Consider the following 26,553-nt stretch of genomic DNA (forward strand, 5'->3'; position numbering starts at 1 on the left):
CGTTGAGGGAATAAAGGGTCTGCAAACAAAGTATATCAGCCCAGGCCCTTGGACAGGGCAGGGCAGTAGCAATTCAGGCTCAGGCCTTCAGCAGGCTGAGCAAACACAGTATATCATACGTCCACCCACAAGGCCTCCTCAGGCCAGGGAGAGGGGGAGTCTGCCACCCTTAGGAGGGTGGCAGGGGGAACGCAGGCCCTCCCACTCCACTGCGTTCCAGCCCGGGGCCCTAGCAGCGGCAAAGGCATGCTGCTGTCAGTGGGGATCCTGGCTGAAACACACTGACATGGGTTCAGGCTCTTCAGGAGCCAAACCAGGGTCGGCTACCCCCAGGCCACTTCTGACCTCCCCTCTCTGGGTACCTGTCTCTCGCCAGCTTCATCTGGGGAGTCCCAGACCATGGGCTCCTCTGGGTACCGGTTGTAGGGAGGCTCAGGCAGCTCCTCGGGATACCGGTCATAAGGAAGCTCAGGCTGCTCCTTGGGGTACTGGGTATGAGGCAAATCCAGCCAGCGTTCCTCCGGGTAATGAGCGCGGGGCAGGTCAAGCTAGCGCTCCTCCAGATACTGAGCACGAGGCAGGTCAGGCCAGTGTTCCTCCGGATACTAAGCGCAGGGTAGGCTGGGCCCGGCGGGAGCTTGGGTTCCAGCATCTGTCCTCTCCAGCTGCCAACTGAGCACTTGGGCAGGGCTTTTATACTTCCTGTCCCGCCCCTTGACTTCTGGGGGGTGGGGACAGGCGGCGGTGGCTCCGCCCACTGAGGCACCTGCTCTGGCTCGTCCCTCTCAGGCGCGGTGGGGAGCCAGGGCACCTCCTGATACTGCCCCATTAACACCATGATCTCCAAAGCACCAGGGCCCAATCTTTGAGAGAATTCTTTCTCCATGTCCTCATTACTCTCATCACCGCTCTGCCGTTGCCTCCTCGCCTGATTTTTCAGGTTCTGGTTCTGCATAAAGTGCATGATAATGCACGAAGTGTTTACAATATTGATGACCACTGCATTGAGATGAGCGGGCTCCATACTTGCCACGGCATGGTGTCTGCACTGAAAAAAGGTATGCAATGATTGTCTGCCGTTGCTCTGACAGAGGGAGGGGTGACTGATGACATGGCTACAGGGAATTAAAGTCCACAAAGGGGGTGGCTTTGCATCAAGGAGAAACACAAACAACTGTCACACAGAATGGCCCCCTCAAGGGTTGAACTCAAAACCCTGGGTTTAGCAGGCAGTTGATTTCACGGAGGGAGGGAGGGAGGAAGCAAATGAATACAAAACAAATCGGGTCAATTTCTTGTTTTGATCCACTCCATCTATCTTTTACATCTTAGGCTGGCAGCAGATGGTGCAGTACGACTGCTAGCCATCGTCATCTCCTGGCTGCTCACCAGAAGATGGGAATCAACTCACCGAGGTTGGCTAAAAGAGCACCCAGGGGTATGATGATGATGGCTACTAGGCATAGTGCGCTGTCTGCTGCCAAAAGTCAATGAGCTGCTGCTGTGTAGCAATGGAGTCCCACGTCTGACAGCACCCAGGAGACATACAGTGATGGGCAGCTGAGCAGGCGCCATGCTTGCCGTGGTATGGCATCTGCACAGGTAACCCAGGAAAAAAGACTCAAACCCATTGCCTGCTGTTGCGTTCGTGGAGGGAGGGAGAAGGGGGGCTGACGACATGTACTCAGAACCACCCGCGACAATGTTTTTTGCCCCATCAGGCATTGGTATCTCAACCCAGAATTTCAATGGGCAGGGGAGACTGCAGGAACTATGGGCTAACTATGGGATAGCTACCCACAGTACAACACTCTGGAAGTCGACACTAGCCTCAGTACTATGGACGCACACTGCTGAATTAATGTGCTTAGTGTGGACACATGCTCTCGACTTTAAACAATCTGTTGCCAAAAATCGAATTCTGTAAAATCAGAGCAATTTCATAGTGTAGACATATCCTTTGAATCCAACAGCCTGCCAGCAGTTATCACAAACACACACGTCTTACCAGATTTGATTAATGTTAGCAGTGACCCCCCCAACACACTCCCAGTCCCAAATGTTCCTAAAACCATGTGCTCTGCAGTGTGCAGCCCTCTCCTGGATAGCTCAGAGAAATAATAGTTTGCTTACTCCTTTAAAGAGACAAAAGCACATTGTAGCTTATTAACTTACAACTGGGTTAGAAACACCCTTGTAAACACTGCACTGCATAGTAAAAATAAAACAAATCTATTAACACTAGGACATAGATTAAGTGATGCCAAGAAATAGAAGTAGTGAAGGTTACAAGCATGTAAAAGTGAAAATGTACATCTAAAACTCTAAAGCTTAATCCAGCAAGTTACAGGCTTTGTTCAAGATGGTTCCTCTCTTTCTCACCAGTCTTCCTTTTTCCTACCCCTGGCTTTCCCTCAGTTAGGATCTTCCACAGAAATACAAGCTGCTGGCTTCCCTTGTCTTACTAGATGAAAATCTGTATAGGTTTCTTACCTATATTCCATTTCCACAGATTTAAAACTCTTTCCACCCCCATTGAAGGACTCAGCTTGCAAGAGCTCTGTTGCCTTATGTCTGTCTAGTGATGGATAACTTAGGGGTTCTCTGCCCCTCCCTTTATAGTTCAGTAAACCTTCAAGAGGGAGGATAACCTCATGCTCTTCTTCGCTCATGGTCTTCCAATGCCCCTGCTCATTTCTATGTAAATTGGGCTTCCACTGTTTTTGGTCACACCTTGCTTAATTTCTTTGGAGACAGATGATGTGACATTCCCTCGTGTCTCTGAGAGACCAGTTTCTCCCTTTGGGTAAAAGACTGCAAAGCATAATATCTATGAGTATTCATAATCCCTTATGTAGAGATAGTACATACAGGTCACATTATTAATCAGCAGTGTGTCATGAGCTTTCATAAAGGATCTTGCTCAATGCACATTTATAATACAATAATATTGTAGAAGTCAGTTGATTTAATTTGAGGTTCAGCCCTCTGTCTTTATAGGCCAATGTATTTTTTGACAAGTAAAATTGAGACCAGACTTCTCTCTCCTGCGGAGTGTAGATGCCAAGCTGTCTCCTCCCATACTTGCTAACCTGATAGCTTTGTTTACCTACTGTGTAAATTGACCTTCATTGTCTCTGCCTGTGACAGGACTGGTCAGAGAAGCAAACTTACTCCTTTGCCTAGGGCAGACCTGTTTACTAGTTCCCTCTGACATGTCTGATTTAAACATATTTTAGTCATAGTTCTAGCATCTATCCACAACTCTTAATACCCATTGCGTACATACATCATGCAAGAATATTAATGATCAGTGAGTTTAGTTTTCCAATGACATTACATGACATCTTTTAGATACCTAACAGATTATTGTTATAATGAGTGTGTCAGGCCTGACACGTTACTGACAGAATAGAGAGCCACAAATGAGCCTGTGTGACACAGTAATACCTAAATGGTCAAGTTCACCAAGATACATTTAGGACTGGCTTGATCCTCCTTTCCAAGTTTGGCACTCCCTTGCGTATGTGGGTTTAGAAATCCTAGGAAGAATGCCAGCTTGTACTTAATTGTGTGTTGTTGTTTTAACTTTGTCATTAAATGGTTAACCCATTTTTGAAAGACTCAACACAAGAAAATGTATCTTCTAATTGATGAAAGATCTGCATGCATGCGACATTTCATAAAAATCTCTCTTAACTAGTGTGGACTTTGCAATACCCAAGATTCACAGTCATATTTGGCCTTTTATAATAGTAATGCTTGTAGCTGTAATGCTCTTGTCTTTAACTTGCTTTCAGCTTCTTGCTGTGAGAATCCTCATCTAAAACCACTTGTCTAAATTAGTTTTGATTTAGCAGTACTTTATAGACAAGCAGAACTGTCCAGCTTTATGGTGCCATAACTGAAATGAGTAGCTTTCCCAATTGTCTTCAGAAATGCAATATGCAGTGATTGCACAGCATTCATGAAATTATTGTTGGACCTGAGGATATTCCACACCACATTCCTTGATAGCACTTGGGTATTGTTCAGTTTAGACCAGGGGTCGACAACCTTTCAGATGCGGTGTACCGAGTCTTCATTTATTCACTCTGATTTAAGGTTTCGTGTGTCAATAATACATTTTAACGTTTTTAGAAAGTCTCTTTCTAGAAGCCTATAATTTATAACTAAACTATTGTATGTAAAGTAAATAAGATTTTAAAATGTTTAAGAAGCTTCATTTAAATTTAAATTAAAATGCAGAGCCTCCCGGGCAGGTGGCCAGGACCCAGGCAGTGTGAGTGCCGCTGAAAATCAGCTCATGTGCCACTTTCGGCACTTGTGCCATAGGTTGCCTACCCCTGGTTTAGACCATATAAAAGGCCATAGTTCCACTACTCTTAGTGGAACTTTGCTGAATTATAACAACTGAGAATTTGATCAATTATCTACTCGGAAGTGTTTATAAAATGTGTTGTTAGGCTTCAAGTGACTTCAAATAGTGGGCCTGATTCTGATCTTATTTTACCAGTTTTACGCTGCTGTAGCTTTACTGCGTTCAATGGAATGGCTCCTGATTTATACCAGTGTAAATGGTAACAGAATTGGGCCTATTGTTTTGAAGACAAGGAAGGAAGGAGATGGATGGATATTGGGCCGTTCACTGTATGACTGATTTTAAATGGTTTCCTATTTCGTATGTTAAAACAAATAGGGACGATGTTTGGAACTTGAGCCAGAGATTCAGGACACGTGAATTACTTCTTCACTCTGCCACTTGCTTTATGACCTTGCATGGCAATTGCTTGTACTGTCTTAGTTTTCTCTATTTGTAAAATGGGGATATAGCTAATGACTGATACAAAAAGAGGGAGGACATGAAACTAGATGTTTGCAAAGTGCTGTGATCCTTTTGGATAAAAGGATCTGTATAAGTGGCAGAATGTTATTTGGAAGTTTGAAAATGACTGCTGTTCATCTGTGTGAAAGAAAAAGGGAATGATGAACAGTTTAGAAGTCAGTCTGACTGCAACAATGGCAGCTGTTCAGAGATCAAGAAAGTTTAAATAATCAGGCAAGGGGATACATACAATCACATGTGAATAACCTTTCTTGCTTGTATAGGACCTACTCTCTAGAAGTGGAAGGCACTTCTTGAGAGAGAAGAAAATTGAACTCCTCGTGAGTTTTGAAATGGAAAGAGTCTAATGGCTATAGGGATGTGGCAGATACAAAGATGATTGTTAGAATGTATGTCACATGGACTGAAGTGAATCATCGACTGAGGATTGAAGGAATCTTGTACTTGAATTTTGCTAAATAGTCACATAGCTACATTCAGGGTGGGGTATTACAAAGTCAACCTTTATTCATAATAGTGTCTGAGATGAGTAGTGTCTCCTCTTTGGACAATAGTGAAATAATGCAGAATCTCAATTACTACTGTAGGTAAATATTGACTTACCACCGTAAGTGCATCCATCAACAAAGCTATTGCTTATTCTCTTTAATGGGTCTTTATTTCTTGGATTTTGACCAAGACTGTTTATTTTCTATTTAGATTTACCATTTCATGATCTTATAAAAGTTCAAGAACATCACAGCCCTTTTGTGATAGACACACTGTATATAATAACCCTCTTTAGATGTAAAATAGTTATCACTCAGTTGGGTGACTTGTTGCTGATTCAACCCCCATTTTCAGGTACAGAGTCATCCAAGCACCAAGATAAGCTGGCTATTTTCTGTCTCTGTTCTACAAAAACAGATAACGTGTACAGTTGAAACACCAGTACTGTACATGGTAAGAACTTTTCCTTTAACCAGTGGCAGCTTCTAGGTGGCTGGTAAGAGAATGATGATAGGCTATTTTTAGTTATTTGTGGTGTAATGAAGCAAAAAGCTTTTCAATAACAGCAATGGATGTGCGAATTATTTCATTTCTTTATTTTATTTCTTATTCAATCCTTGTGTGAGAGGGGTTTTTTTTTTGTATTTTAGTGGGGGGAAAGTCTGCTGTTAACTATAATGTAGTGAACAACTTAGTGGGAAAGAATCCAGGGTTGTCAGAAATTCTGCCCTAATTTATCCCGTCCTTTAAGCTGTCACTTTGATAAGCACAAGTTGAAAACAAATGTTTCCAAAAATGGCTTGACAGATGTAGGTATTCTGTGAACTCCATTCCTCAAGCTGATATAAATGTAACAGAAGGTGAGATCATTTCACTTTTACAAAGGATCTTTTACAAATCCTCACCATCTCCTGTTTCGTTGGGTAAGTATTGCCCTGAGATAATTTCACATTGTATTTGATGATTTAACGCTACAGATCTAGGATCTCAAAGGTACCTGAAACTCTTGCTTCTTTGTAAACCATGGGCTAGATCTTGCTTGTCTCAGTCATGCAAATAATCCCAAAAGGACTATTCCTTAAGTGATCAAAATGTAACCCCATAGTTATAATGTGCTGAGCCTCAGAATTATTAAAAAGTACTGCGCCATAGAACTTCACTTCTTTTGTGACTTGGGAGAACTGGTCCATGTAAACTGAGCTGCCAGTTAGTGAGTTACCAGAATTAAAAAAGCAAGGATAACGGAGCACAAAATGAACTTTCTTTATGTATTCTGTTGCTTGCTGTTATTTGACATTTCATAGTACAACAGTAAATGTGCTGCATATTTTGTAAAAGAAATAATGTCTTAGTAGTACCTTTTCAGTAGTTAATTTAATTTTGCAACTTTGAGAGGGATGGGCAGGTTTTTGTGTGTATATACTAAGATATATATATACTATGTCATATAATTTTTTTAATATTAAAGATTTGAATTCAGTATGAATGGAATTATGTACTCCTAATGCATATGGGAGTCCACTTATATGGATGGTGAAACTGCACATACCTTCCAGAAGGATTTATTTAAGAAGGGCTAAGTACTCTTGGCTATAAAATGCAGGACTGAACTATAGTAGATTTAGAACCTTATTAGTGTTTTCTGGCTGGATAAGGACCACATTGGAATCCATGGAATCAATGCAAAGTTTTCTATTGTGTTTTAGTGGGATTTGGTTCAGGAATTAAGAATAGAAAGGTTGTTTAAAGGCACTTAATGCTTTGTCTTTTAATGCTCAATGAAGCATCATATACATTGAGCAAACTTTACAAAATAGCAATGAAACTTAACTAACCCGCAATGCATTTTACAGTATCACATTGTGGGAAGAGAGCAAAAACCCCATTCTTCACCTGCTAAGTTAACTTTAGACGTCATAAATCCCCCATGTTATGTTATTGTGCAGGTACAAAATACCAGTCATATAACTGGTTAAAAATGCTGGTCAGAATTTGTTACTTAGTTTCAAATTATATTAAGTAAAGTATTGAAATACTTAATAATGTCCTAGAAGACTTACCCTTGTTTTATGAATGATGAGTAAAGAATAACAAGTGAAATACTCAATGCAAAACAAAACAAAACAAAAACGAAAAATAAAAGTGAGATGCAAGATCCAGGAAATTCATGTTTAAGCCAAGGCCAACCTTCCTGTCTTTGTTCCTTTGCTGGTTTTATTTAAAAACAAACAAACAAACAAACAAAAAAACTATCTAAAAGCTCAAATATTTCTTGCAACATTTCAGCCCTGAGCTAAATTGTTTTTGTGGTCTAAATATAAAACTCCTGAAGCAAAAGTTTACAATAGAGGTGTATTGGCTTAAGCAGCAGCTATGTTTAAAATCTTTTTTTCATTGGATGAAAAAGGGTAAAAATGGTAAGAATAAAAGTATACCTTGGATCCCCAAGTTGTAATCAGCACACTATCTTTTCATAACTTTCTTAGAACACCATTAAACCAAATTCCTCCTAAATTATCCCAGTATTTTAGTGGACATTGTTAGTAGCAGTTTTTGTAAGTGAGTTAAAATTGGAAATAAAATTGCAATCCAGCTAATTTTTGGAAATTCTCCTTCCCGTTCCGAATACCTACAGCAGATATCCAAAGAGCTGCTTTCGTGGAAAGGAGCTAATTGTTTATGCTTCTATAAGTTCAGCAAAAAGAAAGCTGGAGGCATGACTCCATCTTGAAAGTATTCTGAAAGTGATGCACTGTGAGCCTATGGAAGGGGGAGGAGAGGGGCATTTCAGAACCCAAGCTGTAGCTTCAAAGCACTGTTTGTTCAGCTATTTTTCGGAGTTCTAGCACAAGCCCCACTACCTCAAGTCTAGTGTTAACCCAGGCTGGGAGGCTCTCCACTGCAGGCTGGACAGATGTGCCCTGTGTTGAATGCTTCAGCATTTGGGGCCTTATGATGCTGAAATAATAAGCAAAGCATGGCTTTCTCATTGAAGATAAAGGGCCAAATTCTGCCATCGGTTATATTTACACAGTAACCCCAATGACTTGAATCTCCACTACCCTAACCTGAGTGGAGGCATAGAGCTTCTGTGAGTTGCCATGGAGGGAGAAGCATATTCTTTCTACTCTATTTCTGCCTGTGTAAATGGAGGGGAGTGTGTGGTCTGAAAAATAAACTTGAGAGATCCCAAACAGAAGTCTGTAGATGAAATCAAGACTCCAGTGAAATCAGTGGGAGTTGTGCCATCAATTTTAATGGGTCCAGGATTTCATCTGATGTGTTGGTAAGCTGCTAGAGTCAAGTTGTTTTTGGTTAGTTGAGACAGTCATGTCCCAAGCCACTTCCTAGAATAGCCCTGCTGATAAGGAATTCACCATTTACAAATATAGAATAGATTCTGTAGCAAGCACTTAACATAACAGAGCAGCTGCCATTTAAAAACACATGGCAAACACTTTCCTGAAACTTTGTGGAAGGATTATTTTTAGTCATTCATTTCTCAGATTGGCTCTTACACGCTGGGGGAGAAGGGGAATTTGGGATATGTTTGTAGACAACATAAATGGTGTTTAGCACAACTGATCTTGTTACTCTGACACTCTCACTTGCAATTTAGTGCTAAAAAAATCTCCCAAAACAGCAATCTCAGAGTAACCTGTTTGAATGCAGATATTACCTGTAACAAACACCCTCCCCCTATGATCTCCACAGGGCCATGCTGATCTGAAGTACTAGTGTTTGAAAGAGATTTTTCCTCTCTATTGATTTTATATATATATTTAATATGAAAAAATGAATTCAGTCTTAACTATCCAAGTACGAGGAAAAGTGGATCATCTAGAATAGTAATTCAGCCCTGGCAAAGCAGGGGAGAGATGACCATTTCTGTTAATGGGGAGAGATGAATATTTCTGCCCTGACTTAATGTGGCTAATGGTCATTCAATAACACCAAGATGTCTCTGGACTCTTTGGGGGTGCTTTAGAGGTCAGGTGAGGTAAAGGTTTGCCTTTTGGATGTGGGAGACAAAGGTTTTCGTCCAGCAAACCTCTTCAGCATATGTTTACCTTTAAGCAAGAGTAATTCCATTAGCTTCAATGGGTCCTACTCTTGCTGAAAGTTAAGCATATGCATAGGTGCTTTGCTGAATTGGGGTCCTAGTGTAGTCTTCACTGTTTAGAGTTAGTTTTCAAGACTCTCTTTTCCAGCAATGTAATTTCTAAATGATCAAGAGCTGCTTCTGCCCCCAGCCACCTGCAGTAAGTTGCTGCTGCTACAACCTACAATTGAGAGATACGATGTGTGATGAAGATGAAACCACTGCTCTTGTATGTGATAATGGCTCTGGGCTTTGCAAAGCTGGCTTTGCAGGGGATGATGCACCACGGGCTGTTTTCCCATCAATCGTTGGACGTCCTCGACACCAGGTCAGTTTGTTCCAAAAGCACAAAGGTGTATGGTTTTATTTCTCCTACACTGCCCTTGAAAACTTGTTAGGAATGAAATAAGCATAATGTAGGTCTGAGCCTGTAGTTCTTTTGTAAAAAATGAATTTTACAAATGTTTTTTCCCTCAAAATCAGGGAGAACAGAAAAAAGATAAAAGGACAAGAACTTATGGAATGGGACAGGAAAGGAAGGCAAGGGAGCAGGGAAGGAAAAGGAGAGACTTGTCTTGGTTTTCATCTGCTAGGAATTAATCAAAGTTTTCTAAAATGTTAGATCAAATATTTTCAAACTTGTCTGAGGTCTCTCTTCTCCAATGATCCAGTTCTAATGCAGGCCAAATTTTCCCAAGTTTCCATGGAACACTGGTGTGTTTAGAAACTGAAGATTTGGGTTGGATGGTTTTATGGGACTAAGCTGTCTTGCCCTTGTTGGAATGCTTTTGCCAGTTCTATGGAAAAGGTATTGTTGGGCTGTCAAGTCAATTATTGATCTACAGGAGAACTTTGATGGCCTTTTCAATGGTATTCATGTGCACTAGTGAAACTGCAACTGGTGCTTCAATATCATGAAGAGTGGGTGTAGCAATGATCTCTTCAAAATTTCATTGTAAATATTTTCAGCTTTATAAAACTGCATCCCTGCCAGTCATTAAATGAAAAATCCATCTACTCTCACTATTTGCCATTGTTATTTAACATGACATTGATAGTCCTCTTTTTGCCTCCCATTATAAAACTGTCTGAACACTGGGACCTTAAATCATAGATTAGGTGACTAGTGAACCTTCTATGAGGGTAATTGACTAATGATCCTTAGCTGATAGAGGACTATTAGCATACACAAAATATATTGCTGGGAGACCATAAATACTACTAGCACCCAAATTTATAGTAGAGATAAGGTCCATGTATCATTACATTAAGTAATGGTAGAGACAATTAAGTTTCCAATTAAAGTCCTCAATAACATCCCTTTATCAAATCCAAGCAGGACTGACTGATAAGCGTAATTTTGTGGCTAGCAGCTTTTTTTTAACTGCTTAAATGTCCTTTATATTTAAAAAGAAAATACCTGTATTTTTAATAATTTTCAAAACTGAGTGCTTGCCACAAAATATAGAATATATTCTTCTACTTGTCAAAAGTGGTTTACTTATTTCAGTAAAAGAATGGATGGAATTCAAGGTCAGGATGTTAGATTCCTGAAAACTAAATGTGTCTTGGTAGCTATGAATGAAACATGATGAATGAAAACCTGCAATACTGTATGCACAAAACATAGTATATTATTTAGCTATTTATCTTGTACATTGAGTTTTATTAATCATTAGAGTTAGCATGTAGTTTTAAGTTACACAAATGCATGCAGCTCAATGGCTGTATCTCCTAAATCTTGAAATTAATGAATATCCAGCTACACATGGAATAGATTTTGACGGCAGTTGTTGAATAATATTGTCCCAAATATCTTGTTCACATTACCTTAGGCAAACAAGATACAGAGACTATTACAAACAAGACAAATTCAAAAAGATTATCCAGGGTTGGATACAGCCCAATGTAAATAATATGACTGAAAGTATTTTTTAAAACTTCCTTTACAATATGTTGTATAAATGTTTTTCATCTCTCCTGTTGGTGTGTGTATAATGGCCTTTTCAACAAGAAAGAAACAAGAGTAATCATGAAACTCATTGTACACAAAACACTGCCAAGTGCACACAGAAAAGATGAAAAATAGAGAAATTTTTTTTCCTCTAACTTTTCATTTATAGCTTTTTGCAACAACTAAGGATGCTGACTAGAGTAGGTACAACATTTTCAGACAAAAATGTGATTTTTTTTTCAAGATGAGTGTTCCTTTATAATACACAAAACAACACTAACTTTTGACAACTACATTTTCCAGGGTGTTATGGTAGGAATGGGTCAAAAAGACAGCTACGTTGGGGATGAAGCCCAGAGTAAAAGAGGGATCCTGACACTGAAATACCCCATTGAGCATGGGATCATCACTAACTGGGATGACATGGAAAAGGTGAGTGTTTTTCTTAATTTCATTTTGTCTGAGTCGTTATTAATTTGTTTTGGGTAGCATCCACAATGTGTTGGACGTGTTCTGGGCAGAAAGAAGGCACAATCCCTGCCTCCAGGAGCTCATAAAAGAACAGACACACAGAACTTATGGGGAAGGTTGTACAGTACATTAGTGGAACAGTCAAGGTGGTGATTGGTCTTGTCTTGTCAATAATCAGGTCATAGGTTGCTGCGGCTTTTTAATTTTTCCAAGTAGTGCATATAAAATTATTCTTATTATTCCTCAGCTTTAATAGTATGATCTAGAAATACACTGACTTTATCTGCTGCATTTACAGAGTGCTGGGACCAGCTTTGAAGTCCTAACTTAGGCAAAGCTGCTTTTTTACATCTATTGGAATTTGGTCAAAGTAAAAGTTTTAGATTGGAATCCCCAGAATCCCAAAAGAGAAACCTTAAAACATTTTTCCTTAATCTAGGAACACAAAAATAGAAGACAGAAAGGACCGATCTTTTCTCCCAGCCTCAAAGACAAGAAAGCATGAAAGGATATCTTTGCCTTGCATTTATATGTTGCTCTCTCTGTGCTTTAGATGATCTAGGCAAAATGTATTGGGGAATTCCAAATATTTAGAGCAGAAAATATGGAAATTGCCCTTAAATCCCACACTGGCCTCTGAGCACAGGTTTATTCTTGTTAAAATATTATAGAAAATGTTATAGAACATTTTTCTGTTGAGGGCTCCAGTTTAGCCACAAATATCCCAAGGTGACAATGCTTCTTTAATTCCTATCAAGTAAGATTTTCCTGGCATTTATCTATGGGCTTTATAATTCTTCTATGGAGTATTCATTAAAGGAAGGTCCTAAAGTGGGCACAGACATTAAGCTGTGTTTCTGGAGAACACATGGGAGAGGCAAGCGTCACCAAAGCCTTGGAGGACTGTCAAAGCTTGCATTGCTAAATATAGATAGCACTGTCCACCATGAAGGATCTCAAAGTGCTTTACAGATTATGTGGCAAATAAACTCAGTTACTGTAGAATTAATGACAATTCAACTCTGGGTTCAGGTCCAGGTTTAGTCATTTGATTTTCAAAGATGGTGGAAATCATTGGACTTCATTTGTAAAGCCTACATGAGCTAGGACTCATAATCCCCACTGATGGGGACACTTAGGTAACCACAGAAGCCATGGAGCAGCTTTGCAGCCTGAAATGGAGAATTCCTTCCCTCACATAACCGTGCAATGCTTAGGTCGGCTATTGCATCTGGATTTGAACCTTATTGGGCACAGCCACTTAATAGAATTTGGCCCCAAATCTACTCTGTTATACTCCTGAAAACTCATTGATTTCAGCTCTAAACAATAGTAAAATTTGCCCTGTCCTGCATATGTTTTTGTATATGTATATTTAAAATACACTGAAACTGTATTTGAAATGACAAATGCATCTTTCAACGCAACTTTGACCCACCAAGAAAGGAAGCAGTCAGCAAAATGTTGCCCTAAACTGTCTTTTCATTTTAGATTTGGCATCATTCTTTCTATAATGAACTTCGTGTTGCCCCAGAAGAGCATCCCGTGCTGCTGACTGAGGCCCCCTTAAATCCTAAGGCTAACCGGGAAAAAATGACTCAGGTAATGATTTGGATATTGTTGTATTAAATCTGTGCTGCACGGGTTGTTTCAGCATAGGGACCAAAGGTTAACTGGTCCTAGATACAAAGCTCCCCACTTCTTCCATGATAGGATCAATGGCCATTGGTTGGGACATGTGGAAAAGTTTCAAGTATCAGAGGGTAGCCGTGTTAGTCTGGATCTGTAAAAGCAGCAAAGAATCCTGTGGCACCTTATAGACTAACAGACGTTTTGCAGCATGAGCTTTCGTGGGTGAATACCCACTTCCTCAGATGCATGTCATGACATGACATCTGAGGAAGTGGGTATTCACCCACGAAAGCTCATGCTCCAAAACGTCTGTTAGTCTGTAAGGTGCCACAGGATTCTTTGTGGAAAAGTTTGTTTTTCTGGTGCCTATGCTGTTCCTGTTCTGTGAATAATAATAAAATATTTAGTTATTACATTTGGAAATGATTCATATTTCTCAAGTGCCTTACAAACCTTAAGTAATCTTCCCTCACAAGAGTGGTTTGTTTCATTGTCCCATTTTTCTCCTGGGGAATATGAGGCAAGGAGTCTCTAAAGAGTCTCTAATTTTAGATGCCTGGCTCTGGACAACTGTAGCCCGATATTCAGCAGGGCTGAAATGTCTTACCTCTCGTTGCCTTCGGCAGGAGTTGTGAGTGCTCAGCACTTCTGAAACTCAGGCCTTTAAGTGTCTAGTTTTGGGCACGTACAAACTGAAGCATGTACCCTTTAAGGATGTAGGACTGGAAATCTGGAGAATTTGTGTAATCAACTGGTTAGTGTGTTATGTGTCTTTCTGAGTCTGAGCCACAGAGGATGTGAGTTTGTTATTAATCCCTCTATAGAGCCTGGATCTTTAGCTCCAGCTGTAGAGACTCCTGCTTTCTTCTCTGCTGGTTATCAGGTCAAACCCCTATGTATCAGAGAAGATGCAGCTGTCATGTAAGTGGGGACTTGCCTAGGATTAAATCGCTGTAGGCCTTATACACTAAGGTTGAGCTTTCTCCATTCAGAGGAAATACGTAATTCACTGCTTAGTGCAGGTTTTGTGTTTCCCCATCTCCACTGATGATGTGGATCTGCTACAACTGCTGCTAAAGAGCCAGATTCTGTACCTGGGGCTGTAGAGACGTAAGCCTTTAACTCTGCTGGAGGTCTCCAGTTCCATTCCCAGTGTTGGCCAAAATGGCAGTCATCACACACACATCCACATGATGTAATGAGTTAATATTCATATTTGAATACACAGTATGTTATTTGCATTAATTCCCTCCCAACCAAATCCATTCCTTGGCTCCACATCAAACCATAATTTTCTCTACTTTTTCTTTAGCTCTCTCCTCAAATTCTCCCTCTACTCCCTCTAAACCTGCCCCCTGCACGGTTCCCAACCTGTCCTCTCACTGCCATGTGGCTGGAGCAACACCCACATAGATGGATGAGGCATTACTCCAGCCATATGGTAAATGTGGGTGTTGGGGACTATGCTCTAGGCTCTAAGCATTGACACACAGCCTAGGGTATCTTGTCCACAACTCTGCAGTGTTATCAGCTGAAGCAGCTTCTCAGGAACCAGGAACAGGGCGTTAAAAATGGGAGTCTCCCTGCTAATTTGGGGTTTTAATAGGTCTAGAGGAATCCAAACTTAGATGGCACTTCTGACATTTTTTCTGTTGTGTGACATGACCCCCAAATTATCTAGTAGATTGGCATCAGAGCCTGATCTAGAACTCAGGAGTTTGTGTCTTCTAGAGCACCACTCCATCTGTAAGGCCATACTGCTTCCCTCAAAAATTGGAGTGCAGAGTCACCAGTAGTAAATACAAATATAGATATATATATATACGCTCAGCACCAAGAAAAAATTGACATGGATCTGCATTTCCCTTCATGCACATTTTTGGCGTGCATTTAATATGACCCTTATGTGTCTAATGACTATGTAAATAAGTTAATTAAGCAATAAGACACAGCTCCTTCCTGAGAGGTAATACAGCGTAAGGGTTATTGCAAAGCACATTATGAAGATAGCTGCTTTCAACCACCAGACAGTTGTTTTCACAGCAAGATGTGCTTGGTAGTGTGTCCCTGCCATTATGCAGTGATGATAAATTCAATTTTAAAATTTAAAAAAAACCCATGATCATGTATCATTGATTACATTAAGCCATTAATTGGAAATGAAATGACAGTAATTAAAATGTAGTTTGTCACTGAAAGGAACAAATCCTTTTTATTAAACCATAGTCTCTTTGCAGAGATGCTAACATATGAAATCAAGAGTCTAAATTTAACCCATCTGTCTTCACTGGCTCCCACTGGTGTAGACACAGGTCCGGGAGGGAAATAGTAATGAGGGACAGTGGCCACAACAGTCCCTCCACTAGGGGGGCAAATTGCTCTCAGGAATGTGGGCAGCACTGACTGGGAAAGGGAAACACTCATGTTATCAGTGCTTGCCCTAATCAGCCTTCACTGGCAGAGATCCTAGCGAGGCTAGTTGAAAACTAAAACTGCTCCACCTGGTGGAAACCTTAGGGAGAACCTGTAGTATGTAAATAGAAGCATATTTTTTAAGGTGGAAATGGTACATTAGGAACCTAAATGTCATTTGTGCCTTTGAAGATCTGCCCTGTAACGTAGAAAGGTCTCAGATATTATAGCAATGGGTACGCCTGCTATAGGTAAGTAGCGAGAACTTCATCTGTGGTCCCTCTAATCCTCCTCTAGGGCAAGGGGTAGAACACCACAGAGATGGAAGTGTAGTTTACTTCTCTGTGTGCCCACCTTGCTGAATATGGCCCAATATGGGCCTAAGCCAAATCCTAGTGAGGTCAGTTGGAAGACTCAGTTGATTTGATTGAACTTTGGATCAAACCCTAAGCAAGCACAATGTGCTGCCCCCCTTGGAAAACTGGATCAGAAGAGAACTCAGGAACACTGCAAGTGGAGCTGACAAAGGAGGGAGGTGCTCTCAGTTTGTAGGAGAGGGATGGTGAGTACATTGCTTAGGGACATTCTTTGCCAGCATTTGAAGAAGTGGTATCATTTGTCTTAGGGACCTCAGGGTCTAATACCTCAGGGAAGGTGGTGGCAGCTGGGAAGGTTTTATCAGAGTGGGGAGGTAGATAGTAAGTCATTCTTGTTTAGTGATTAGAGCAGGGACTGGGAGTCAGGACTCCTGGGTTCCATTCCCTTTATGCACTTATCTTCCTTTGTGAGTTTGGAGAGACAAGGTGGGTGAGGTGATATCTTTTAATGAACCAGCTTCTGTTGGTGAGAGAGACAAGCTTTCGAGCTCCACAGAGCTCTGCTTCAGGGCTGTGTGGCTCAAAAGCTTGTCTCTCTCACCAACAGAATTTGGTTCATTAAAAGATATTACCTCACCCACCCTGTTTCTTTAATATCCTGTGACCAACATGGCTACAGTTACATTTGTCAGTTTGGGAAAGTTAGCTACCCTTTCTTTGCCTTAGTTTAAATTGTTTATAACAACGCCCACTTCACTGGGGTGATGTTAGGGTGACCAGACAGCAAATGTGAAAAATCAGGACAGGGGCTGGCAGATAATAGGAGCCTATATAAGAAAAAGACCCAAAAATTGGGACTGTCCCTATAAAATCAGGACTGTCCCTATAAAATCTGGTCACCCTAGGTGATGTAAAGCTTAATATTCATATTTATATAAAGAGCTATAAAAACTTCAAAGGAAAGGGGCTATAGAAGTGCATATTGTTTATAACTCTTTGCTATTGCAAGTTCTTGAGGAAAAAAGTGTGGAAAGCAAAGCAGATTTGTGATATTTTTAATAGTGCTTTGATACCAGGATGAGGACAGATGCATGAGATTTAATGGTTTAAAAAAACAAAAATCCCAAACCCAGACTTTTAAATAAAAAAGTAACATTAAAATGCAAGAGAAACAATATCAAATGTATGTAATTTATTTTCCTTTTCATTTTAGACTAGTGGGTGAACTTTACCAACAAGATGTCTTATTTATATGAAGAGTAATATTACTGGAAAAGGTGCATCATTAAATAATAATTCTTTCCAGCTGAAAATGCTTGACAGAACAATAATTAACTTCTAAGTTCAAACACATATTATTTACAGTGTGTGCTAAGTCCTATTTATAATCTAAATATATTTTATAGGGATAAAATATACATGCAATGGTTATTTTTTTCCTTTGGGTTGACACAGAATTTTGTTTACACAGCAGTGAATGGATGAAATTTTAATTTTAGTAGGTTGTTGGGGAGATGAGTTATGTGGGTATAAACCTGCACTATCAAGTGAACTATAGGTTAAGGAAAGAGTTACTGACTCTTCAAGTGCTTCTGATTGTATAGCCTAAAGATTCCTAAACTCTTAATTGCAGATCATGTTTGAGACGTTCAACGTACCTGCTATGTATGTAGCAATTCAGGCAGTTCTATCTCTATATGCATCTGGTCGAACCACTGGTGAGTTTCTATGGGTGTCAGTCTTACTGTCTCTCTCTCTCATATATGCTGCTATAGACACACTATGTATGTTCTGTCAGGAATCCATAGCCATCTAGGAACTTCATGCTTGCCCTATACTGTACAAGCATATCATGGCCCTTCCTTTCTGTTCCAAAAGTACTAGCCCCCTACCTCTTAATTTATAGGAGAATTTCTGTGAGGCGCATATAACCTATGTTTATATTAGAGAAAGACGATATAAATTGAGACTCTACTTAACTGCACACCAGATAAAAGAAGCAACCACTTAACCAACTGATGTTCCAATTCCCTGGCTTTCTTATTTATTTCCATGTTATCTTTACCATTAAACATATTCCTGACAAAAGAATACCATTGAATCATTATAAGAAAATATCTTGTTTAAACATTATACTTCTCAATTAGCTAACTCAGAATCTGCCGATAAGAGATAATTAGCATTAGCAGAGAGATCCCTCCTGATCACCATTTAATACTGGATCAAGCATTAAGGCCATAAATTATATTTCAGTAACACTAAGGCCTTGGTACATTTTGAAAAAAATTGAAAATACCATCTGGCTTTACAACCTGGTGCTTTACAACAGTCTAGTTCGGGGTGGGCAAACTATGGCCCGCAGGTTGGATCCGGCTCCCCAGACATTTAAATCCTGCCCTTGAGCTCCTGCAGGGGAATGGGGTCTGGGGCTTCCCCTGCTCTGGTGCTCCAGCTGGGGAGCAGGGTCAGAGGCCACTCCACATGGCTCCTGGAAGCAGCAGCCTGTCCCCCCTCCAGCTCCTACGTCTAGGAGCAGTCAGGGGACTCCGCTCTGCATGTTGCCCCTGCCCCAAGCTCTCACCCCATAACTCCCATTGGCCAGGAATCACCTGTGGATGGGGCAGCGTGCAGAGCTGCCTGGCCATGCCTCTGTATAGGAGCCGGGGTAGGGACATGCACTGCTTCTGGGAGCTGCTTGAAGTAAGCACTACCCGGAGCCTGCACCCCTGATCCTCTCCCCGCACCTCAACCCCCTGTCTCAGCCCTGATCCCCCTTCCACCCTCCAAACCCCTCGATCCCAGCCTGAAGCACCCTCCTGCACCTCAAACCCGTCATCCCCAGCCCCACCTCACCCCTGACCCCACACCCCCAGCTGGAGCCTGCACCCCTTACCGCACCCCAGCCCCCTGCCCCAGCCTTGATCCCCCTCCCACCTTCCGAACTCCTCAGTCCCAGCATGGAGCACCTTCCTACACCCCAAACTACCCATCCCCACCCCAGAACTCACACCCCCAGCTGAAGCCCTCCCCCCATCCCCAGCCTGGAGCCCCCTCCCACACCCTGAACTCCACATTTCTGGCCCCATCCCAGAGCCCGCACCCCAAACCAGAGCCCTCACCCCCTCCTGCACACCAACCCCAATTTTGTGAGCATTCATGGCCCGCCATACAATTCCCTATTCCTTTGGGCCAAAAAGTTTGCCCACCCCTGATCTAGTTTGTGAAAAGAGATCACCTGTTTACCAGAATCAACCTTTGTGGAAAATTGTTGATTCCTTTAAAAGGCTCCATTCTGTGTATACATCTGTGTGTATTTAATATTGGAAACTTTGATCCACTTTTCAATGAAAAAGATGTTCTTCACTTCCTGCCCTAAAGTGCAGCAACACTACACAGTGCAGTGCACTGTTAAACAGTTGCTATGTTCAGCCCAGAGGAGGCTGTGTTTTAATTGTTGATGAGATGATCTTTGTGTTTGTTAGTTTTACATCATTTTTAGTCCATATAGCGCTTTGAATCTTTTGAGACGAAGAGATCTGTATAAATGTAAGATCATTATCATTAGCATCTGTTGAGAGAGAACAATACAGTACAATTGCAGAATGCTTCATGGTTTTGCCAAAGAATGCATCATGCTTTTGCTTTTGTGTATGCTAACCATTTCTACCACACACAAGCAGAGCTCCATTTATAGTGAAGACAAAAGAGGTTATCATATGAACATCGCCCAACAAGTCCTTTTATTATTGTTTCAGCTTTCTGTTTAGAATGTGCAGAAATTGTGGGTTCTACGTTGGCTGAGAATGTCAAGCTTTTCCTTTTCTTTCCCAGGAATCGTTCTGGACTCTGGGGATGGTGTCACACACAATGTACCCATCTATGAAGGTTATGCTTTGCCCCACGCCATCATGAGGCTGGACCTGGCAGGCAGAGACCTCACCGACTATCTCATGAAAATTCTCACAGAAAGAGGCTATTCTTTCGTCACCACTGGTAATAAGATGCCTTCCATATGCAACTCACATGCGCACGCTAACTCTTTTTGGCATCATATTGACTGCAAGTATGTATGTGATTTGCTGCACCAAAGCTGTGTTGCAGGGTACAATCCTCAATATGCCAGAGATATGGACAGTGTGATCTAGTGGGCTTCTGAGATCTAGGATGCTGGTGCTGTGCAGGCTGAGCAGCAGGAAATCTACAACATAAATAACACCCCACACACACCATGTATTATCACAACCATTTTGCTCCCAAGTGGAACTAGTATATAGCTATATTTTTATTACTGTGTTCCGACTAGTGGAATTTGATGGCGGTTTGGTGGGACAAACATGGATTAATCTGCACAATACCCCTAGAAGGAAGTATGACACAATCACCATGATTTTACAGATGGGGAAACTGGGGCATGGAAATGTTAAGTGACTTACTGGAGGCCACACATTGGTCAATGTCAGAACTACAACTAGAGCCCAAGAGTTCCTACATCACAAGTCTGTGATTAATCCACTAGACCAGGGGTAGGCAATCTATGGCATGCTTGCCAAAGGAGGCATGTGAGCTGATTTTCAGTGGCACTCACACTGCCCAGGTCCTGGCCACCGGTCCGGGGGGGCTCTGCATTTTAGTTTAATTTTAAATGAAGCTTCTCAAACATTATAAAAACCTTATTTACTTTACATACAACAATAGTTTAGTTATATATTATAGACTCATAGAGACCTTTTAAAAATGTTAAAATGTATTACTGGCACATGAAACCTTAAACTAGAGTGAATAAATTAAGACTCAGCACACCACTTCTGAAAGGTTGCTGACTATGCAGCATCCCTGCACACACACGCACGCACAAACGTGTGATAGAATCTGTCCCGAGTGTGTCTTCTGGCTGCCATATTGTATGTTGATAAAAGATACAATTAATGTGATCCTTTTTAAAAAATAACATTTCTTACTTATTTTTGTTGGGTATTTGTAGCGGAACGTGAAATTGTGCGGGACATAAAGGAGAAGCTTTGCTACGTGGCTTTGGATTTTGAAAATGAAATGGCAACAGCCGCTTCCTCCTCTTCTCTCGAGAAGAGTTATGAGCTTCCTGATGGGCAAGTCATCACCATTGGGAACGAAAGATTCCGATGCCCAGAAACTCTCTTCCAACCTTCATTCATAGGTGGGCCTGGGCAGTGTTTACAAAGGGCTTGGTTGAATTGGAAAAGAAGGTTGGGTTTAACTGTAAGAGGAACATTAAAATATAGAGACTTTTATGTCCTGAGAACCTGTAGTTTCTATTGACTCCATCAGGAGTTGGCTTTGCTCAGCCCAACTGATAAATAGGGAAGTTACTTTTTGGAAAATGTAGACAGGTCTTGCTATACACTAATTTGCCTCTCAGGCTAGAAAATACAAGGTTCTAAGACAGTGACATTTCCTGTTTGTTTCAAATACCTGTATCAGTTCACTAGACTAAGACCAAAGCCTACCAGCCAGTACTTCAGTACCATGAGAAGATACTGCTTCTAGTTCAGATTGATTGATATCAGTACAGCAGTGCTAAGTGAGATAAATATCTGATAATGTAAGAAAAAATATTTCTTATCCATGTGCTGCCTCTGCTCCACAATCAGTTCTTCTAGTCTTCAACTCAGCAAGCTATAGAGTGTAAAACCCATGTATTATTATTTTCCAGTAGTTTTATCTACTGGAAAATTATAATAAAGTCAAAATCCACCTTCAGTTTATGGTAGTTCAAGCTTTCCTCACAGAACTCCCATTGACTTCAGCAACGAGAACTGAGTAACGACAGCAGGATTGGCCCATAGTCAATTCAGTCCTGCTTCCCTGGAAGTCAGTGGTAAAACTCTCACTGATTTCTATCTAGAAGTCTGTCCATTGAAGCACCTGTATAGCCTCCATGTTGGTATCTGAGCCCCTGTCCTGGAGGAGGAGCAGGTCTTTGTGGAAATTCTCTTTTACAGATGGGGAAACTGGGATGTGGAAAGGTTAAGGGACTTGAGGATACACAGTAGCAGAACCACCACTGGTGCCCAGCAGTTCTTGGGCACACAAGTCCGTGTCAGAATGAGAGTTCTGAATTATTTGAAAGCATGACACTGTTCAGATTGTACTCTGTCACATGGAAACTCCTTGTATCTCTTCTGTGGGGGAAAAATATCACCACCATAAGTGGGCTTTACTGTATTTTCATGTTACCCAGTTATTCAGATTGGCTTATAAGAATCGCTTTAACAAACTGGAGTTAGGAGTGGGTATTACTTCTAGCTAAAACCAATATACTTGACTATAGGAATGGCAGACTATTGTGGAAACAGCTCAAACAGCTCTTTTTTTTTGTTTGCTAAATCATGGCATCAGTTTATACTTGAGGCAATCTAAATTCCAAGCATTAGAACACAGTAGGAGAGAATCTTTCTTGTTTTCAGGTCTATTTTATGTCTGCCATTTGTAATCCTGTTCCCACCTAGGAAAATAAAAAACTGCACTTAGCTTTCTCTCTCCCCCTGCCTGTCTCCTAGCATCTCATAGCTTGTTCCTGGAATTTTCTTAAGGGAGTAATGTCAGCAAATACAGTATGTTTAGGGACCATTGCCCTGATCTGCATGAGTCATCCTTCCATGTTGACAATAGTAAAGAAATGGATTCCTTAACATATGGAGGTAATGTATTGAAATATTATTTTCAAACAGGAATGGAATCTGCAGGTGTTCATGAAACCACTTATAACAGCATTATGAAATGTGATATTGACATCCGTAAGGATCTCTATGCTAATAATGTGCTCTCTGGAGGAACAACAATGTACCCTGGTATCGGTGATCGCATGCAGAAAGAGATCACAGCTTTGGCTCCAAGTACTATGAAGATTAAGGTAATCCTAATACCTTATACAGATTTTTTTTCATGTTTCTTTTGTTAAGAAATCAGACCACATACATACATATATATATTCACAAGAGAGTGAGTGTTTAATGCTTAGAACAGAAGACTGGGAGCTACTGCAGCTGGATTCTGTTCCTGGCTGTGCCACAGATTTTTGTGACCCTTGAGCAAGTCATCTAACCTCTCTTCCTTATTTTATCAATGGCAGGATTCAGAGACAGATTTGTCAGTTATTGGCATAAAAATGGTAATTGAAACTGTGTGAGTGAATGAGGTCTCCCAAAGAAAGTGTAAAGAGGGAGCCAACAACAGAGCCCTCTGTGACTCTAATGAAAATTGGAATAGGAGAAGAGAACCCATCAAAAGAGACACTGTGAATGAACAACCAAAGAGGTAGAAGGAGAACCAGGAGAGGACAAACCAAAGGAGGATGAGGTCTAGGACCCTGCAAGGTGGGAGGCTCCCAGAGCCGGGCCTGAATGTCTGCACCACAATTAAATAGCCCCTTAGCCTGAGACCTATGAGACTGAGTCAGATGATATAGGCCAGCTGTGGGTGTCTAATTGCTGCACAGACACATCCTAAGAGTCCAAAGAGAGTCTGCTAAGCCAGTGACTGTGCCTCAAACTGAGGAGCTCCAGACTAGAAGGAAACGACCCAGGGGAAAACATAATTTGAGGGTAGCTTAGTAACGAGGCTGGACACTTTGATAAACCCCTAGGGCCCTGGGTCAGCACCCGATGGCCCAGGTCCCTCTATCTTGCGCTGTTCCCCACCCCTCCACCCACTCCTTTGTAGCGACCCAGCTCTGGGGAAGCAATTGGAGCATGAGGGGTGATTGAGGCCACAGTCTGAGCTCCCTCTGGGATGACAGGATTTCAAAAGTTACTAGTGATTTGGGGGGCTTGACTGGAGACACCTTAATAGGGCCTGATTTTCCAAAAGTGCTAAGCACCTGTCCTCTGAGACCCCTTTAAAGTGCCTCAAACACACTCACTTTTGAAAATCTTGGTCTAAATGTATGTGGGGCCCAATCCTGTTAGGTTCTGTGCAATCTCAACTTACTTGACAGAAATTCAGTTATATTGGCCCACATGCATCCAAAGAAAGTTAAAGCACTACAACACATCTTAATGAAAAGGCCATCTAGGGATTGTAGTATGGGGTAATATGGAGGGACACCCAAGTACATGTGAAGCAAGTGGTTGTTCTTCAACTAGGTACATGTAATAAACACCTGATGAGCACTTTCTTGGCTTCAAGGTGAATCAAGCTACTAAACCCCCCTGGCAATCTGTAGTTAGCTGACTGTTTTGGTCCTTGCCCATTTTTCATTACCATCTTCAGGTCTGATTCAGACTAGTGCTGAGTATCTGCCACTCCACTGGGGCCAAATTGTTACATTGAAATAATTCTGACTGCTGCTAAAAGGTGGAAGAGATGACTGCCGTTTTAGCTGTTGGATGATTTATTTCAGTGGTGTTGCACTGCTGTAATGGGGGCCTAATAAATGTGCACAGACAAGAGATATTACTGTGTGAGCTACTAATTTCTCTGCTCGTAAATCATTACACTTTTCTCCCCTTCTAGATGATCGCACCACCAGAACGTAAATACTCCGTCTGGATTGGGGGATCAATCTTGGCTTCTCTGTCTACCTTCCAGCAAATGTGGATCAGCAAAGATGAATACGAGGAAGCTGGTCCTTCCATTGTCCATCGCAAATGCTTTTGAGTACACTCATGATGTGCCATCCATGATAAGTAACGATGGTTCTCTACACCACATCCCCCCTTGTGGGAAGTACATGCTTTAGGCTTCCTTCTATTGCTTATTAAAACACAATAAATGGTTATCATGCCGATTAGTATATTGTTTGTCTTGTTTCTGAATGAGGAAAAGACACTGTAATTTAACACGCAATTGACAGATGCCTTCCAAGAGCAATTATAGCAATAAAACAATAAATTCTGTAGAACTTTTCCTTCATGAATCTCAGAGCATTTTACAAACATTCATGAGTTAAACCTCACAAAGTGCTGTGGTGTATTATTACCCTCTTTTACTGATGGAGAATCTGAAGCGCACAAAAATTAAATGGTTTCTCCAACTTTACATAGGTAAAAATTCTCCTCTTGTGCAGAGACCCCGCACAAAGTCTATGCATCCTGTAAGCATTGTTTTGAGTATTATGTGGTGCATAGCTTTTTTTCCTCTGTACAGGGATAAATTTCACCACAATGAGAAAGTGGCAGACACAGCAAATTTGGATGGGTCCTAAAGTGCAAAGTTCTTTGTGCAGAAGTTGCATATAATCTTTTCCTTTGCTTCCCATGATTGTTTGGCAGGAGCCCATGCTATCAGCCACGAGTGTCAACAAACTGTAGTGGTTTTGTGCTGTAATTACATGTACCAAATTAATTTACCTGTCACACATTGTTCTGCTTAAATGTCTCTTTTTTTAGCAGTTAATTGATTTTAATTAACTTGCTATCACTGTCCTTTTTATGCCAAAGAAATGAATACTGAGTAAATAACAAGCCTTTCAAATATGTTATCAAACTCTTCTGGTTTAATGGCTCAATAAAAGTGTAATTATCCATGCTACAGTGTTTTACATTAATTATATAGTGACCAGTTTATCTATTAAATATATACTAAGTAGTCATAACAGTCTATTTTAATTTAATTAAGTCATGAAAATTGCTTTGTTAAATTCCAACTAAGTGTTCAAGATAAGCAATTTTAAATTTAAGCTAACAAGTTTCACAATTTCTATAAAAAATATTTGCCTGTACTTCCAAATGGCTCAGTGTACTGTAATGCTCTATCCTTGAAAGTGATGACAGGATTTGTTTCCTCCTTGCTATGTTTCAAGTGCCAAACAAACTCATTTGACAGATGGGCCTGATTCTGCACTCCTTAGGCAAGCCTCCCTTTGACTTCATGACTTTAATATCAGGCCTTCGTGGTTCACTCACTCTGAGGTATGGTAGGTAAGTACTATCCCTGTGCCTGGATTGAGAAAGAATGGCACAGAGAGAAAGAGTGATTGGACAAGGTCTTCCAAGGGTGGAGTCTGGAATATAATCCAAGATTCTTGACACCCAGCTGAGCGATCTAACAATTGGACAATGATCTCTCTCTCATTGGAGTCACTGCACTCTACACTGATACTTCCTAAATCCTTCCTTCATAGCTGGAAAGAGTTGTTGTCAGCAAGGATAGCTATTCTCTTTCAAGGAGGGAAAAAACACATCAACTGTATAGCGTATTGATTTCCCATGGCCAGGGAAATAGATTCAATATACACTTCCTCAGCTCACAGCCTGTTTATGTGGCCTGTGTTCTGGGGAAAGAGTGGTTTTTTTTAATTGGCAACTTTTATAGAAGCTGGGTTTTTTCTTCTAGGTAAAATGATCAAGGGTTA

General features: G+C 41.0%; 1 protein-coding gene across 1 annotated transcript; it reads left to right on the forward strand.

Annotated features, from left to right (window-relative positions):
• Positions 1–6,194: 6,194 nt before the first annotated feature.
• LOC115650328 (actin, aortic smooth muscle-like) lies at positions 6,195–24,857 on the forward strand. Its single transcript, XM_030560098.1, has 9 exons — positions 6,195–6,258; positions 9,589–9,765; positions 11,695–11,823; positions 13,354–13,464; positions 17,857–17,941; positions 20,055–20,216; positions 21,205–21,396; positions 22,931–23,112; positions 24,714–24,857. Exons 2-9 carry the CDS (start codon positions 9,637–9,639, stop codon positions 24,855–24,857), a joined length of 1,134 nt encoding a protein of 377 aa, XP_030415958.1. The 5' UTR covers positions 6,195–6,258; positions 9,589–9,636.
• The last annotated feature ends 1,696 nt before the right edge of the window (positions 24,858–26,553 follow it).

Source organism: Gopherus evgoodei, chromosome 4 (assembly GCF_007399415.2).
Source record: "Gopherus evgoodei ecotype Sinaloan lineage chromosome 4, rGopEvg1_v1.p, whole genome shotgun sequence".
Taxonomy (NCBI): domain Eukaryota; kingdom Metazoa; phylum Chordata; order Testudines; family Testudinidae; genus Gopherus; species Gopherus evgoodei.